The following is an 18593-nucleotide window of genomic DNA, read 5'->3' on the forward strand; positions in this document are numbered from 1 at the left end:
TTAGCAAAATAATTGCAGGCCCACTGCCATTTGGTACTGAACCTAACATATTCTTAACCTTAAGGCTACTGCATTCCTTAACTGATGAAAGAAGAGAAATAAAGAATTGTCCTACACCACTGTAGTTACATGGCTTGGTTTTATATGCAGTCCATGAAGATACAATGCAGTCTGAAAAAGCTCTTAAGATTATATAATAAACAAAATACATGTGCTTGGGAGGACTTGACACTGTGAACATCTAAAGAGAATCGTTTAATTCAACAGTCTTACATGGAGGAGAACCAGTAACCTGGTTGTGGGCGAAGAGAGAGAGATTTAAATGGAACTATAGAAAGAGGCAGAATCGAAGGAACAGATGGACTTGGGCGGATTAAGTGAAATCTGGGTGGGTTTGTCATGAACATTCACTCGGTTGAGAATGAATAAAAGAAAAGAGACAGTGAGATAATAAAAGTGAAACTGCAGAGACAGACACACATTGGCTGAGGTGGGTTGTATTTCTTTTTTTTCCTGCACTTGTGATCAACGTTTGTGTGTAAAAAATTATTTTCTTTTTTTTTCAATTAAATTTCTTTCAGAAATGATTTTTGCCTTTACTTTTTTAAGAATGTTAAAAAGATTTATTTAATTGCCTTTTTTTTTTTTTTTTTTTTTTTTTGCATGGAATTGAATTACCAGTTGCACTGCATATATCCTTCAAGTATATCATGATTGTGTTGATGTAATTCTATTCATTCCTCGTGTGATCATAAGTATTTATATATATATCTGTGATGAAAGTTTGTATATATATATATATATATATATATATATATATATATATGCTGTAAAAAAATGTATATGATTAATTAAGTTGACAACATATGTTTTACATTGCCTTTAACTCATCAAAATAATTGAAGTAATTTTCAACAAGTTATACAAGATTCAACAAAAAAATGTTGTAGTTTAATGTAATTTAAGTTAAAATGACCTAAACATCCAAGTTGATTGTACTTAAAAATTTAAGGCAGCAACTTTTTTTTTTTTTTTTTTTTTTACAGTGAACGGTAAAAAAATGTGAATAATCAATTGATATTTAATATTTTCACATGAATATATTTACACAGATCTACATATTTCAGAATACTGAAGACGTCATAGTACATATGCTTAATCTCTGGTCTGTGGATGTAGGTGTATAGGGGGCTCTGGATGGACCAGGACAGACAGATGTACCTTTTAGATTAACCAAGATCATGAAGGATTACAAAGAAATAGACGATGGTGATTAAGACATGGAATAAGTACGAAATACTCCAGAAATTTTTATCTCTCCAAGAAAGAGGCCAGGTGGGAGATATGGGCAAGAACAAACAGAAGAACAAGGTCATTCTTGATTGAACAAAAAAAAAAAAAAAACATATCCGAGAGACACATTCAGCATGAAGATTGTTCATTGTCAGCTTCATCTCCTTTGACTTTGGGTGCTTTGAGGACATATTGGCCATATTTGTTGGTCGTGGACCGAGGGATCATTTCTGCATTTCACCAGCTGTGAACAAACAACACTTTATATGGAATCCTAAGAAAGGCATTGGCAAGTGTTTTAACTTCCTCACATCTGTCTCATTTCTTTTCCTTTCCCTCTCTTTAAATCCTCTGCTCATCATCTCACTTCCACTGACCTTTAATTCTGCATCTTCAATTTCTATTTGTTTCCCTCGCTCATGTAAACTCCTCCTCTCTGACTTTTGACATTGGCCTGCCGCTTCAATCATTTCTTCTAAGTTTAATAATCTTACTTTCCCATACACCACTGCCCACATTTCCACCACTCTTTTTTTTCCATCTCCTCAAGTCTAATTTCATCTGTAGGTGGATACGCACGCAAAGCTTCTTTCTTAGAGCCTGAATGTTGTCTTTCCTTTGCTATCTGCTGTATCAGGTACTATCTGTATCATTCCACCATGTTGGAGCAGATGTCTCGCAGGAGTCGGTCCTTGCTGTCTCTCTCGCTGACCTCTCTGGCCCTAGCGCTCTCTGTGCTGGCCTTCTGCACCTCATATTGGTGCGAGGGCACACATAAAGTGGTCAAACCTCTCTGTCTGTCGCCTGTGAAAATGAAGAACTGCGGACAGAACAACAGCCAGCCTTACACAAGTGGTAAGGATGTGTCTACACTGGAAAACTGTTTGGAAATAAGCTCCCAGTCCTAGTCATTGCATAAAACACTTGACAAGCATTACTAAGAATCTTATGTTTACATACTATATACAGATGTGTTTTTTCATGAAACTACTCTCCTGAATAATCTTCTGAAAATAACCTATTGCACTTTCATACTGAGATTTACAGGTCAGTACTTGCTTTAGTGTAATCTTTTAGGTCAAACAACCTCTACAAATCTAATAGATCATTTTAACCCTGCTTACACAGGGAGATTATCACTACATCTAAATGTTAAAGGTTTTCCTTCAGATTAGGTGAACACTGAATTATTTACATGCAAGAGGGATCCTGGACAACATTGAAAACATGGCCGTCAGTGTCATTGCACATTTATAGTCAATAGCAAAAATGATGGTATGTGTGTAAAATCGAACAGAATAGATTTGAAGCGGTCAGTTTTTTTTTATTCCATTGTTTTTTCATTCAGTTAAATTCTCTCTCTTTCCTCAGAAGTCCCAACAGCAGACCCTAAGAAACCAGAATCCAATGTGACAATGTCCCCAAAGCAGAAGGAGGAACTGGACCGAATGAGAGCCAAAAATCTTGCAAATGCAGTCCACTACATCTGGGAGACGGGAGAAGACAAATACATGTTGCGCTACTTTCACACTGGCTTCTGGTTGTCCTGTGAGAAACACAGTGAAGGTGCTTGTGAGGGTTTATGCTTCTGTGTTTCTTTCTGATACATGTGCATTTTTAAAGAAAAAATTATAAAGCAACAAAACATCAAAATTCACTTTTACTGACAAAATTACTTTGTCTATTTTTGGCTGGATAGAGTCTTGTAATGTTCTTCATGTAAAATTCCAATTCATGGAGTAATTCGAGTCCAAAGGAAATGAGTAAAACACACAATTAACACATAAAACAACTGTCATGTGGCCATCTGTCAAAGCTGTTATTGATACTAATGTCCTGATTCAGTCCCTTTGAACATCTGTTTCCTGTTGTGCCATTTCTTTCCTCTCATTTATCTGACATGGGGTCACCCCAGTTCGCAACATCTGCTTCAACAAGTCAGTCTTACACAACTCAGAGGACACGGCTATACGTTTCTAAAGTTACATAATACGCATCACTGTTTTAAATGCGATAGATAGATAGATAGATAGATAGATAGATAGATAGATAGATAGATAGATAGATAAACGGATGTATATATAGATAGATAGATAGATGGATGGATGGATGGATGGATGGATGGACAGATAGCTAAACGGATGGATGCATGGACGGACAGATAGCTAAATGGATGGATGGATGGATGGATGGATGGATGGATGGATGGACAGATAGCTAAACAGATAGATAGATAGATAGATAGATAGATAGATAGATAGATAGATAGATAGATAGATAGATAGATAGATAGATAGATAGATAGATAGATAGATAGATAGATAGATAAACGGATGTATAGATAGATAGATGGATGGATGGATGGATGGATGGATGGATGGATGGATGGACAGATAGCTAAACGGATGGATGCATGGACGGACAGATAGCTAAATGGATGGATGGATGGATGGATGGATGGATGGACAGATAGCTAAACGGATAGATAGATAGATAGATAGATAGATAGATAGATAGATAGATAGATAGATAGATAGATAGATAGATAGATAGATAGATAGATAGATAGATTGATAGATAGATAGATAGATAGATAGATAGATAGATAGATAGATAGATAGACGGATGGATGGATGGACAGACAGATAGCTAAACAGATGGATGGATAGATAGATAGAAACGGATGTATGGATGGATGTATGGATGGACAGATAGCTAAATGGATGGATGCATGGACGGACAGATATAGCTAAATGAATGGATAGATAGATAGATATGGACGGACAGATAGCTAAATGAATGGATAGATAGATAGATAGATAGATAGATAGATAGATAGATAGATGGATGGATGGATGGATGGATGGATGGATGGATGGATGGATGGATGGATGGATGGATGGATGGATGGACAACAGACAGATAGAGATAGATAGATAGATAGATAGATAGATAGATAGATAGATAGATAGATAGATAGATAGATAGATAGATAGATTGATTCACCAAGAAACATTTGGCAAAGACTGTGATTATTCTTCACAGGTGAGAAATGTCGGAGCTTTATTGAACTGACCCCTGGAGAAACACAAGGTGAGATATTTATGAGCTGTACATGTAGAAAAGCTCTTCAAATGTACATGAAATAGCTAATTTCTGTTTCATATGCTGTAGGAGTTCTGTGGCTCTCAGTCATATCAGAGTTTGCATACATCAGCCTCCTGGCGATGGGCTTCCTCCTGATGTGGGTGGAACTGCTGCTCCTGTGTCTCAATAAGGAAATGTATGCGCTGAAGATCAATGCTTTTGCTGCCATGTGCACTGTGCTGTCTGGTGAGTTTCTGAGAGCTTTGGTGAAAAAATGGTTCTTAATCAGTATGCAACAGAGACAAACAGGGAGAACTATATGAAGAGTTCAGATGCAAAAGCCTCTAAATGCCATCTGAAATTTTCTTATAGAATGATCATTTTTATCAAGCTCGTATATTTAAGTTCAGTAATTTCACTTAAATGACAATTAATAGGTAATCTTCATTGCCATTTAAGTGAAATTATTGAATTTAAATATACGAGTTTGATAAAAATGATCATTCTATAAGAAAATTTCAGATGGCATTTAGAGGCTTTTGCATCTGAACTCTTCATATCTTTTCTACATTTTAGGTTTGATGGGAATGGTGGCACATATGATGTATACAACAGTATTCCAGATGACTGTCAGCATCGGGCCCAAAGACTGGAGACCACAGACCTGGGACTACGGCTGGTCGTTTGCGTAAGTCTCCATCTTTCCCTTGTCCATACTTTTATTTGCTCCCCTTTATTTCTGTGCTTTTCTTTTCTTTTTTTCTATCAAATACCTGTAATATACAGTGGGCTGAGATGACATTGAAAATCTGGGACTCATTATATTATTTAAACCGGGAGATAAACTGAAAGTTTTATAAAAGTTAAATTATATGTATGTTGTTATATTAATTAATAAATTATATTAAATGTTAAATAAATAACTTTTCTTATTATATTTCAAATAAATGCTGTTCCCTGCTACTGTTTAACTTTCTATTCATTAAAAAATCCTGGGTAAACAGTTTTCTTAAATTTAAGCAACACAACTGTTTTCATCATTGATAATAATAATAAATGTTACATGAGCACCAAATCAGTATATTCAAATATTTCTGAAGGATCATATGACACTGTAGACTGGAGTAATGATGCTGAAAATTCAGCTTTTCCATCCAAGAAATAAATTACATTTTAAAATATATTAAAAGAGAACACAAATATTTTAAATTGTAATAATATTTCACAATATTACTGCTTTTACAGTATTTTTGATCAAATAAACGCAACCAAGGAGAGCATAACAGTATATATCTAAATATATAGGCCTATCTATATATCTAAATATATATATATATATATATCAAAAATAATAAAATCTTACCAAACTTTTGAACTTTAAGTTGCAAACCATCATTAAAAAAATAATAATAATTGACTCCTAATTTCACACTTAAGTCTCCATTGGTGCTCCTCCACAGCATGGCGTGGATCTCCTTCAGCTGTTGCATGGCAGCAGCCGTATTCACCCTGAACTCTTACACCAAGACCCTGATCGAGATGAAGCACCGTGCCCGGATCCGTCTGGAGGAGGCCCGTGCCGCCAGCCACGCGCCACCCTATGATGAGGTCATCACGACCGGTGGTGGGAGCCTCTACTCAGTCAGCCAACTGGTTCAGCAAAGCCAGAAGAGTGCGTTTATCGACACTGTGTGGACCCCCAGGGAGGAAGGGTCTGTTGGGGGTATGGTGGGAGTGAAAAGTCCTCACGGACTGGTACTGGTGAGGGGGTGCGGGAGAGAGGGATGCGAGGACTGCGAGAGAGAAATGGATGAGATGGAAGATGCATTAGAGGGGGAAGGGAATGATGAAATGTGCTGAGGAGACACGATAATAAGGTCTGGCTCTGATTTAAGGGACATTCGCACAGAAGAACGCCCAACTAAACTGCAGGAGTCCTTCATCATCGGCAGCATCAGTGACCAAGTTTACATGCATATCATTTTCGTATTAAGTTCCATACTTTGGTTAAGCCTTTATTCTGAAAAAGACGTTTACATGTATTGCAGCTATTCAAATATTCCTGTGTTCACGTAATCAGCATATTCCGAATAAACACAAGTGGAGATCCTTATCCTTTTATTCTTTTCTCAAAATACTGGAGATGCTTTTGGAATTTTTTCTTATGCATGGACTGTAATTTAAGCATTAAATGTCATTTAAGTCCTTACAATTGCACACAAGAGTGGGACCCCGTGTTAAATGTGCTCTTGTCCCAAAAATCTTTCTTCAAAAGTTTGTTCACTCAATGATTCAGATCGAGAGTTTTAGCTTCAGGAATTCTAAGAACATTTGTGCTTTCAATTATGCCTGGGAGGCTCATTCGGATTACATCTGGCTCTCTATCTTTTGTCAATCAAACAATCATTCTTCTTCAATTCAATTTTTTTTTTTTTTTTTCACCAAGCACAATATCACATAATCTGAATATACAACAAGATGGAGTGATGGACAGATTACAACAAACAGAGGAATACCAGCAGCTTTAGACAGATGCTTTCAAAAGCTGGACAGAAGATTATGCGAATAATCTCCCCAGTAAGAGACAGAGATCAAGTGAGAGATGGAGAGAATGAGAAATGCTCCGAAAGAAAATCAAAGGGACAAACTGCTTTTCTTATGTTTTTCTTAAAAGAAAATTGTCTCAATGGTTAGGTTACAGCATGCATATTATGGTAAAAGCAGACACACAATTGCATTTGTTGTCATTTAAAAAAAGATCCAACCCTGGCCAAAGACGTTGTTAGCCGTCTTAAAAAAAGAGAATACTTGTGGTGTGTAATGCAATAATAATATTACAGTGTAATATAGTGCAAAAATAAACCATGTAAAGCTTGTTTGGATGAAATAAAAAATAAAAAGCAATGACACCATATCTTAATGTGAGAGAATAATTAAACAACTTCAACAATTTCACATCGGTTTCAATCCCAACACATTTTGATACCCCACTGGACACTAAACAACTGTAACTGAACATGAACCTCCACACTACAATCTAAAAAAGTCTATTAGAATTACTGTATAAGGTATGTGGTACGCGGGGTTGCTGGCAGGCAGACGAGGAAGACGAATATAATCCAATGCAGGTTTAATAAGCAAAAGATCCAAGAGACAGGCGAATGGGAAGCAACACACCAGAGGTGGACAGTAACAAAGTACATTTACTTGAGTAGGTACACTTTTTGAGTATCTGTACTTTACTTGAGTATTATCTTTTTCTGGAAACTTTTTACTTTAACTTCACTATTTGAAAGACAAATATCGTACTTTTTACTCCACTACAATTCTGTCAAGGTCCTTGAGTAGAATGAAGTACCGTCAGTCAGGGGATGATTTTGGTTGCAGGGGTTGCATTTTGGTTGGAAATGAAAGTCGGGTTGACGTCAGAACCTGATGTCAGATTGGATTTTGGTTGGTAAATAAAGTCGGTTTGACGTAATAAACATTTTCAAAGTTGGGTTTGGTCTTCCAAATGCGAATTTTGTCATTGTTTTGGAGCACACTAGCTTATAGATAACAGTAAGGCAAACATATTCATACTGAAAGCCAAAAAACTTTAAATAGGGCATTATTTGAGGGAACAGCCATTTGGGTGTCCGAAACCATTGTGGATGTTATTGAGTGCACTTATTCAATCTCACATTCAATCCCACTAGAACTGTGTTCTAGAAATAAATTTGATATTGATATGAGGGCAGGCATAGATTCAGAGGCATAAAGTACTGTAAGTATTACATACAACTATGCAACAATAATAAAACAATGCATTGACATTTACTTTTTACTTTTGATACTTAAGTACTTTTAAAAACAAGTTCTGTACTGTAAAAATGAGTCTTTACAACTTTTACTTGTAACGGAGTAATATACGGAGTAGTATTTGACCAGTAGTATCTGTACTTTCACTCAAGTAAGGAAGTTGTGTACTTTGTCCACCTCTGCAACACACACACTTCACATAGACAATAAAAACCACTAATTCATCAAATGCATGACAGAAATCAAATACAGTATGCCCTTAACCTAGATATTACGGTCAAAATGGAATGGACTATTATTATTTTTTTAAACAGATATCTATTGCTTAATAGAAAAAACTAACAGAACACACTGGTGACACAAATTAAGGATGGTGAATCTTTAAGCACATTTAATGTAGGCTACAACAAATGCACATGAAATCAAGCATGAGAAAACTGCCGTTTGCACGATCATGGTTATATTGGATCATTTATGGTCATACTGAATGAGCCGTAGTGCAATCTCGCTCTCTTGGACGGTTTGGATGAACTCCCCCTCTGCGATTCGCTCTGCATGTGCGAGAGAGAATTTGCCATGTTAAAATTGTCTGCATATCTATGGAAGCTTGAAATATTTAAAAAAAAAAATTATTTCACAGTTTTTTCTCTCGCAGATGTGCGTTTATATCTCACAATTCAGACTTTTTTCTCCGAATTACAATTTTATTCGGACTATATCTCGCAATTCTGACTTCAGGCTTTCACTGTAAAAAAAAAAAAGTTGCTGCCTTCAATTTTTAAGTACAATCAACTTGGATGTTTAATTCATTTCAACTTAAATTACATTAAACTGCCTGTAAAAAAATTAGTTGAACCTTGTATAACTTTTTTTAAAAAAGTTGAAATTGCTATTGCTTTACTTATTTTGGTGAGTTAAAGCAATGTGAAAACTTATTGATCATATAATATTTTGCAGTGTTTAACTAAGTTTATGTCACACAATTCAGAGAAAAAAAGTAAGAATTATGAGATATGAACTCAGGATTAAAAAAAGGGTAATTGTGACAAAATAAGCTTGTTATCCTGACTTTTTTTTTCTGTTTCTATCTCACAGTTCTGGCAATTTTCTCAGAATTGTGAGATATAAACTCCCAATTCTGACTTTTTTTTTCGTAATTGTGAGTTTATGTCTGGCAATTCTGACTTTTTTCTCTCAGAATTGTAAGATATAAACTCGCAATTGTTAGTTATAAAGTCCAAATTGTGACACGTGTGCCTGGTTTCACAGACAGGGCTTAGATTAAGCCAGGATTAGGCCTTAGTTTAATAAGGACATCTAAGTAGCTTTTATAAATGTGACTTTGAAAAAACACAACTGGTGTGCATCTTGTGACAAAACAATGGCACTGACATATTTTTAGATATACCAGTGCAAGTTGCGTTCAGTTTAAGCCTTGTTTGTGAAACCAGGGCATAAACTGTAAAAAAAAACAGTGTAAATAAAAAGTCACAATTACCTTTTTTATTTTTTTATTCCATGGCGGTAACAAGCTTCCATAAATAACAACTAAGAACAGGCCATCTTTAGTTTTCTTACCATTGTCCTTTTTGTCAAAGATGGCCCAGAGTTTCTCTGCTCTCTTCTCAGGTGTGCTCTCATCACTGGGAAGATTTGCTTGCTTCTCTTTGGGTATGAGTTTGAAAAGGGCCTGATGGGAAATCAGAGAGAGCTGGATCAAGTTACTGGCTTGAATTAAATAACAGAATCCTGAATACACTGTACAACTTTATGCAATAGTATAGTCAGGGTCACTAAAATAGCAATAGTAAAATAGTAATAGTATTCCTATCATAAATAATTACTATGACTTTTTATGTTTAGCCTTCAGAGGTCTTTTCTATTTTGGGGTGATGTTGTTGTTGGCCATTACATGGGCCTATTCTTTGGATAACATCTTATGACGCACAAAGGCGTATTTCTAAATCTGTTATTTTGTTCTGTAATCCATGCTTAGCTCAGTTTTAATGGATTTTGTTTAGGCTATGTGCTAAATTTATTTCTCCCCACATTCCCTCAGCTCTCTATGTGTTTGGCCTGAGTGCTATATATGTCTTACTCCTTCTTTAGAGCTTAACTTGCTTGTTTGGTGATTTGTTTGCATGTTGATTTGATTCACCCTAATATAACTGAAGTTACCTAACAATGGTCATACAAATAGATGAAATAGTGCCAGCTGTGCCAATCTTACTTAAGAGATTTGGCAAGATTAAGATTTGGAGTGCTCTTCTGACCCAAAATATAAATCTGCATGAACAGCGTGAAAAGGTATTATAAATGAAAAACCAAAATTAGCAGACTTTCAGTTAAATGAATCATTCTGCAACTTTTCAAACCGGAAAAAAGAGTCAATATCCAGAACATGAGTTATGCTAAAAAGGAAATTTTCAGCAAATAACTATTTAAATTTTGGTCTGTCCACACAAACATATTGCATGACTTTAGAAGACTTGGAATATTGTGTAAACCCAATTAACGGTCCAAATGGGGGTTTCCGGTAGGACGGGTGAAGGTTTTTGCGTGTTACCCTCTTTCCGCGTGGCAAAGTAATTTAATTCCATTTAAGCTTTTATCTACATTTACATTTACATTTTATTCATTTAGCTGACGCTTTTATCCAAAGCGACTTACAATTGCTATATATGTCAGAGGTCGCACGCCTCTGGAGCAACTAGGGGTTAAGTGTCTTGCTCAGGGACACATTGGTGTCTCACAGTGGGTTCGAACCCGGGTCTCTCACACCAAAGGCATGTGTCTTATCCACTGCGCCATCACCACCACCATTTATCTGACTCCATTTTATATCTGACTCCATTTTATCACGACCTCGAATTTGAGTTAGATTGCCAATTAGTTATTGGTCAATTATATAGTTAAGCAATACATTTGATTGTTCTATTTAACTCTTTACTTATATTTTACCCGTTCATATTAGGAAGCTATGTTGCTCAGAGGTCCTCACGCCTTGTTTAACATGGGTCTCACGATCACAATCTTGCCAGCTTCGGTCACCAAACAGAGGTAATTGCTATATACCTGAGATTGGTCGCATTCATGCTTACACAATCAAAGACATTTTTATATAGCCCCCGTGATTGCATACACTTGAAATTTAAGTAACGTTTACTTCAGTAGAGGTATGGCCACTACAGATATAAGTCAACCAACTTTACTTGTCTTATAATAGCTTTGGATTGGCCATGCTGTGGTTTCCCACAGTTCAAAGATAATAAATACAAAACATCAAATGCTCTGGAATAAAAAGAAAAGATGCGAACCCGACATTAGAAAATACATGATGCTGAGAGTCTTGGCCACTCTCAGCATCACAAGCTAATTTGAGCTACAAATCACCACAAGCCTTCTTCAGCACCTCCCTAAATACTGACCAAGGCAGAAACCTCTTTTCAAATGTAAACATGAGTTCACAGTGGGAATTTGCATTAATCACGTCCCAGACTTACCTGGGACAGAGGTTGATTTACATGGGGGCACACCCGCAGCATGTTAACAAGATATCTCTAAACTCTCCACACCTTATTACCTTTTTGGTTTACTTCTGTGGGTATGAGACCTTTGTACCAGTCGCACTGAGACTTTTCAAATGATACCAAACATGTGTAATACTGTATGATAATTATTCACATTAAACCATATAGATTCTTGGGTGAATTTTGGTGATCTCAGCATGAGAGAGAAGGAATGGGGGAAGAGAAAAGAGATATAGATTAGGATGATTCTGAGGTGAGACTTGCATCTTGAATGGTGCACAAGAGTGAGTTCAAATGTTAATTCCCTTTGTTCTCTCAGAGAGTTGCCCACTCTTCCAATTTTTCCAGTCTTACAATTGTGTATAAGGCCTCACACCAAGAACAATAACTATAAAGTTTAAATAATCATTCTAATTATTTGAGAATATAGCAAAGTCCACAACACATCACAACTATAATGATAAGGAAGGACACATAGGAATGATATCATTGGAATCACTTTCAGAAAGATTTGTTCCTGATGGTGAATGATAAAAACATTAGCAACCAATCAGAATCCATCCAACTTAGAGGGATGGTTCACCCAAAAAATGATTTACTTATCCTCAAGTTGTTCCAAACCTGTATGAGTTGCTTTCTTTTGTTGAACACAAAAAAATATATATTTTGAAGAATGTTGGTAACCAGACAGTTGACGATATATTTACTACCATAATAGGAAAAAAAATGACTGTGGAAGTCATTGACTACTGTCAACTGTCTGGTTACCAACTTGAGGGTGATTAAATGCTGACAGAATAAAAAATTTTGGGTGAACTATCCCTTTAAGAGAGTTTGAGCATTTAAAGCCGCAGACAACATAACTGCAGAGCCCACTTACAATACACAGGATGTTATGTTACGTTGGAGTGGACATTCATTTTTATTGAATGTGATGCAGTGTGAACTTTCTCCTTATATGTCCCACGAAAGAAAGTCATACAGGTTGACTTACAGACATGCGAGTAAATGACAAAATAATTTTTATTTTAGGGTGATCTGTTTCAACACAATAAACCAGGGGTTTTAACACGATTCAAAACGCAACAAAAATATGTCACATTCTCAGCGTTATCACAAGAGCGTCTTCTTTTATGACCAATTTTTTTGTCATGGCAAAGCTACAACAGTTTGAAGAATCTTGCTGGGCAATTTTTAGTTTATCTGAATTAAACATACTGTAAACCCTAATGCTCAAAATAATTAATTGGTTTAAGTAGGGTAAACTTAAAATAAACTAATTAGTTCAATCAAATTAACTTTTATGAGCATTTACAACATCTTTTTCTTTTGAGTTCACAAAACTGACACATTTCAAGTAATTGGAATTGTTTAATTGTTTTGAGTTTTATTAACTTGTATGAAACTTGTATGCAAAATATATGAATTAGCTTACTCATATATTTCAAGTTAATGTATCTTAATGCAAGTTAAAGGAGAACTCCAGTCAATTTTAACATTGAGCTCATTTTTTTGTACATTTGGAGTGCTGTCAATACAGAGAACAACGACAAAAATCGGTGTTGCCTACACCGAGTTATTCTATTTTTAAAATTTGCACCCTGTTGACTTCAATGGGGCAAGTACTAAACCTGCTTTTAGCCTCTTAACATCCTTGATGTGTCATTACAAGTGCACAGAAAATGTGAGTGATTCCTTCTGAGTGAACACGAGTGAGTCTGACTGCAGTAGATGTGAAAGATATGTATAAAAATTATGTTATTTAAGCCAGCGCAAATACCTTTGTTTACATCCTGTTTTTCGGTTGAAGTCCAAAGTAGTCGATTGCCGAGTTCACGCGCGTGATCATAGGTATTAAACCTATGCGTGTGAACTCTGCAATCGACTACTTTGGACTTCAACCGAAAAACAGGATGTAAACAAAGGTATTTGCGCTGGCTTAAATAACATCATTTTTATACATTTCTTTCACATCTACTGCAGTCAGACTCACTCGTGTTCACTCAGAAGGAATCACTCACATTTTCTGTGCACTTGTAATGACACATCAAGGATGTTAAGAGGCTAAAAGCAGGTTTAGTACTTGCCCCATTGAAGTCAACAGGGTGCAAATTTTAAAAATAGAATAACTCGGTGTTGGCAACACCGATTTTTGTCGTTGTTCTCTGTATTGACAGCACTCCAAATGTACAAAAAAATGAGCTCAATGTTAAAATTGACCGGAGTTCTCCTTTAAGTACAATTAAAATGTATGTGTTCAAAATAAAAATCTGCCAGTTCTGCTTACTTCAAATACCAATTTTTTTTTTTAGTTTTGACAACTTATTCGGGTTTACAGTGTTTAATAGCACAGGCATTTAAAGGAAACTCTATTGTCACCATGAGTACTCACGTACAACAGCCACAACCCAATAACGCATGTTTAGTTCTCACAACATAAGTCCTGCTTTGGACCAGCTTTCTCCCTGTTCGTTTGTCTTGCATTATATATTGTTATCAGTGATTTGTGGTTGTTTGTTTTTCTGGTCTAAGTTTTGAATTGAAGTATCCTATTGTATCTCCTTCGTCGTGTGCTTGATCTTAACCACCTCACCCATGACAAGTTGACTGTCTCTAGATGATATAACATAAATAAGGGATATCATTTATTCTGATGATTCATCTGCAACATCTCTGTCCAAAACCCTACACTACTCCCTGGGAAATTGATCGGCCATTTCTGAGAAGGAGGCTTAAGAGTTGACATGTCATTGAATCCTCCTGTGCCCGTGGTCTTAAATCCTGATTGCACATTGAGGCGCTTATCTCTCACACAGTACCCACCACCGAATCCTTCTGCCTCCCTCCGCAATGAGTTCTTATAGAGCTTGGGCTTAAGAGTGATGTCACTCCATGCTTCTAATCACTGATCTTAGGTCAGCTTTGATGTTAAATGCTCTTTATGGTTTAAACGTCAAAACGCCCAGACTCTGAGACGCATTCATTCAGCCGTGATCCCTTATGACTTAGGTGTGGTTTTGCCCCACCAGGCAAACTTACCAGCTCCACCAGTCACACTGGGGATATTTTGCAGGCAGAAAAGGTAAATTGTTCATTGTCAATAGTGTAGCAATATAAGAATCACAGCTCACACAGAAGTCACTTTCAAATCAAGAAACTTTCTGTTGGTAAACGTGGAAAATGTGTGTGACCAACTGGAACACGAGTGAAATCTGTGAAACTCCCGATCACATGAATTCAGAAATGGCCTTATTTCGCGCGCAAACTTTCACAGAGCAATGGTAATTGTAATTGCACCTTTACTGTCTGAGAGAGTTATTGTTAATACTAATTCTCTGAGAATAGCAAAGTCCACAACACAACTTATAACCATGATGAACGATAAAAAACATTGATAGCCAATCCGAATCAGACCCGACTTTAAAGGTAATGGCTGCATTTCGCCCATAAAATTTCACAGAGCAACATAACATTTTAATTCACCTTTACTGTGGACAGATTTTACGTTAATAATGTTTTATCTTTATGTATTCACAAAGGGTGTTGGCATTTTTAAGTGGCCCATTAATTATCTCTACATAAAATGCCATCACACTTCATTTAATTAATAGTCTGGCATTTATTTTTGCTCAATTTATAACCGCAGTTGTTCCGTAAGTTTCTGTTCTGACGGTACTTTTACCCATCAACTGCATGGCTAATAGAGAAATAAATACAAATTATTTATTCTTATTACCAGCCCAATGCATTAACATTGACTAAACCAATGCATACAGTGAGTCTGGGGGCGATCTGTTCTGTGAGGACTATCTGTTTGTCTGACCAATGGCAGATGGAGGGAGTGTTCAGGGGGAAACCTGTTTGAAAATGATTTGTTTGGGTGATGCTAGTGGTACAGAATGGACACACTTAAAGCTAAAAAGAATATCAGGAAAATAGAAAAGCATAATATTTTTTCATAGTACATGCTATGATAGATCTTGGGAACTCAATCTGTGGAATTTGTCCAGTAGGATGGAGAACACAGCTCCTTCAGCAGCTGTTCTTGTACATTTTATGTGAAATCTGTTCAATTTCTTACCTGGCTGAGTTCAATCACTTCAGGTTTTGTGACGTAACCATTCTTGTCCACATCAAACAGTGAGAAAGCCCACTCCAGCTTCGAGGTGGACTTGCCTGAGGAGGTCATGTGAAGAGCAACAACGTACTCCTGAAAGTCTAATGTTCCATCATCATTGGCATCAAAGGACCGAAAAACGTGTTGGGCATAGGTCTTGGCGTCACTGTCGGGGAAGAATTTACCGTAGATCTCCTCAAACTGTTGTAGAGTGATGCGACCTGAAGGACACTGCTTCTGGAAGTTATCGTACCACTGGGTGATATCAGCTTCAGAGAACCTGGTGGTCAGCTTGAGGTCATCCAGGATCTCTCTGGGAATCCCTCCACTCTGTGCGTTTCCCATGGCTTCCCTTTGAGTAATACAGAGGAAATTGATACACTAACAAAGGCTTGTAATTGTGTCCTTGGTAAGAATCAGATGGGATGTTAGTCACTCAGGGTCAGTCAAAGCAGCGTTACGTAACAAAAGTGCTTATTCTTAAGTGTTTAGGGTGCCATTTGGGACAGGGCCATAGTGTGCGATTTAAGATTTAGGCCTAACCATTGATAGTCCATAGACAAATCCCTCCATTTTTAATATCTTGACCTAGTCATGTTTATTGCACTTGAGTATCCACCTTTTTCCTAATGAGCCTTCTGCGTTTTAGATAATGGGAGGTTTGGGGAAGTTTCACTCAAAAAGACTGAAACATATTACAAGGTATTACAAGGTGGTATTACAAGAATATCTATCACAAGAGCTCTTTTCAGTCGCTGTATTCTTTTCCTCTTTTTCCCTTTGTATTCTGCTGTATTCGACCTACTTCGCATTTGTGGTCTGCTCTCCCATTTTAAATGACAAAATATCCCATGAATAATTCACTGGACTGCACTAAGAATCTCTCGTTTCTCTCCCCAAATCCTCACCCCTGATAGCACACGTACATCATGGAGACGTCTATTTAATATCTACATTTACATCTGCAAGATGTAGTTTTAGAGTGTTTGCTCATCTGCAAAATTTAGTTTTATAGTGTTTGCTCATCTGCAATATGTCTCTTCCTGTCAGTGGCTGTTTCTATGGGCCGCCATACTACCTTAGCAGTCTACCATATTGGAAGGCTTAAAGCCGGTCTGTTAATATTTGAGTGCAAGTTGGCTGTGAACATCTATATTTGCAATAGATTTCAGCAGATGATTTAGCTAAACTAACACAATACAAGATGAAGTTGTAAGCTAATACGACATTAAAAGGTTTCCTATTAATATTAAAATAGTTACTCTACTTATTACATTTTAAATAGGGTAAATTGTAATCTGTAACCTATTACATTTCCACAGTAACCTTCCCAACACTGTGAAACACTGACCTTTCCAAAAAGGCGGGCGTGCCAATGTGTCTGGAGCGGTCGACTGTGGCATACATATACATATCTATATCTATGGTTATTTTTGCCTGCAGAAATTTACAAATTGTAACTTATACAAATTATGGTTGATTTTTTTGTGCATATGTGAACTATTAACAACATTTTTTAGTCAGTGGCTATGCCTTAAGTGTCCTAATGAACTGCAGTAAACAAAAAACATTTTAGTCTATGCATTTTTGCCCAAACTATTTTACAGATTTTGCCTGATTTAAGATCCATCCATAGCTTTATTTATTGTGCATAGAGCTCATTAAAAGAAATGAAGAAATAATAAACACAAAATCACATAATAAAATTAACTCAGGAGGATATAAGAAGTTCTATGCAGTGCTGACTGGGATGCTTTGACAAATGTTTCATGTAGTGATATAATGATTAATATTATGTGCAACTCTGCAGCAAAGAATATGCAAGATCTGATTATCATTGTACTCTGAGAGATCAATATATATGTGTGTGAGAAATTAAATAGAAAACAACATGCTTACCTGTGGTTGTGGTTCAAGGATGAAGAATCACAGGGCAAGTAATCAAGGTGGAGTGTGGAAGAGTAATGAGGCGGTGTTGAAGGAGGTGGCTACCTCTGCATACTGGGTTAAGTCAATTACACAAGATTGCACAAGGCTCAGACAGAAAGAGATTTCAATTTCATAATGCACAGTTTCTGTTCTGTTCTTTTTAACCCCATATTCATTATATCCACTGTTTCAGCTAAAAGGCTCTGACAAATGGCTAAAATAAAGTACACCTTGATGAGATGAACTGTTTGCCACAACAAAAGATTTTTACATTTTGTTTTATGATTAGATTTTTGTAGTTTGTTATTTGTGGTATTGGTTGCTTTATTTGAACAATACCATGGCTAAGATTGCCATCTTTAAATACAAAACGTATACTTCCACAGTATTATCCTCAAGGGTTGCATAGTTCAGTGTCTAGAGAGAGGGATTTCCGTTCAGATCTTCATAAATCTCATTAAACTAAGTGGTGATGGTCTTTCCCTCTTGGTGTGCTGCCCAGATTTACAGCATTTTGATGTGCTTTAGTGACCTTTGAAATAAAAACTGTTAATGCACTTATAAAAAGACAATTACCTTTAAGGCAGCTATAAAAAGACAAAAGTTTACTTGAAATTCTTATGTGATGCATCATTATTAGATTATTAATGATTAAAAACATTTATTTATTTAGGGGTGAATTCAGGTAAACTTTTTGCCATTTAGATGACTGGGAAAAAAATGTCACATCCTGAATTAATTAATTAATTTAATTAATTAAATTTGAATGTTGAATATCTGCTCACTTGAATACAGCCCCCAGACAAGCCTTTTTTATTGAGGTTTTTATTTATTTA

At 36.3% G+C, this 18593-nt stretch overlaps 3 protein-coding genes across 7 annotated transcripts in view; 1 reads left to right on the forward strand and 2 right to left on the reverse strand.

The window, feature by feature from the left end:
* LOC307163494 (formyl peptide receptor 2-like) overlaps positions 1-18593 on the reverse strand; it is a 322109-nt gene that overhangs the window by 128716 nt on the left and 174800 nt on the right. The window lies entirely within an intron of this gene.
* LOC307163142 (germ cell-specific gene 1-like protein) lies at positions 410-7264 on the forward strand. 4 transcript variants are annotated; one of them, XM_079879049.1, is made up of 8 exons: positions 410-490; positions 1128-1582; positions 1931-2148; positions 2665-2859; positions 4339-4386; positions 4468-4626; positions 4957-5068; positions 5841-7264. In XM_079879049.1, the coding sequence occupies exons 3-8, from the start codon at positions 1953-1955 to the stop codon at positions 6238-6240; spliced, it is 1110 nt and encodes a 369-aa protein (XP_079735175.1). In that variant the 5' UTR covers positions 410-490; positions 1128-1582; positions 1931-1952; the 3' UTR covers positions 6241-7264. The 4 variants fall into 4 exon arrangements, with proteins under 4 accessions (XP_079735175.1, XP_079735176.1, XP_079735174.1 ...); XM_079879050.1 differs by having other exon boundaries at positions 424-490; positions 1113-1582; XM_079879048.1 differs by having other exon boundaries at positions 428-490; positions 1180-1582.
* On the reverse strand, positions 6374-18175 carry rcvrn3 (recoverin 3). The gene is made up of 4 exons (XM_079879052.1): positions 17728-18175; positions 15793-16180; positions 9760-9871; positions 6374-8732 (listed from the first exon to the last, which is right to left on the reverse strand). Exons 2-4 carry the CDS (start codon positions 16171-16173, stop codon positions 8650-8652), a joined length of 576 nt encoding a protein of 191 aa, XP_079735178.1. The 5' UTR covers positions 16174-16180; positions 17728-18175; the 3' UTR covers positions 6374-8649.

The sequence above is a fragment of the Squalius cephalus genome, assembly GCF_949319135.1.
Source record: "Squalius cephalus genome assembly, chromosome: 8".
Taxonomy (NCBI): Eukaryota; Metazoa; Chordata; class Actinopteri; order Cypriniformes; family Leuciscidae; genus Squalius; species Squalius cephalus.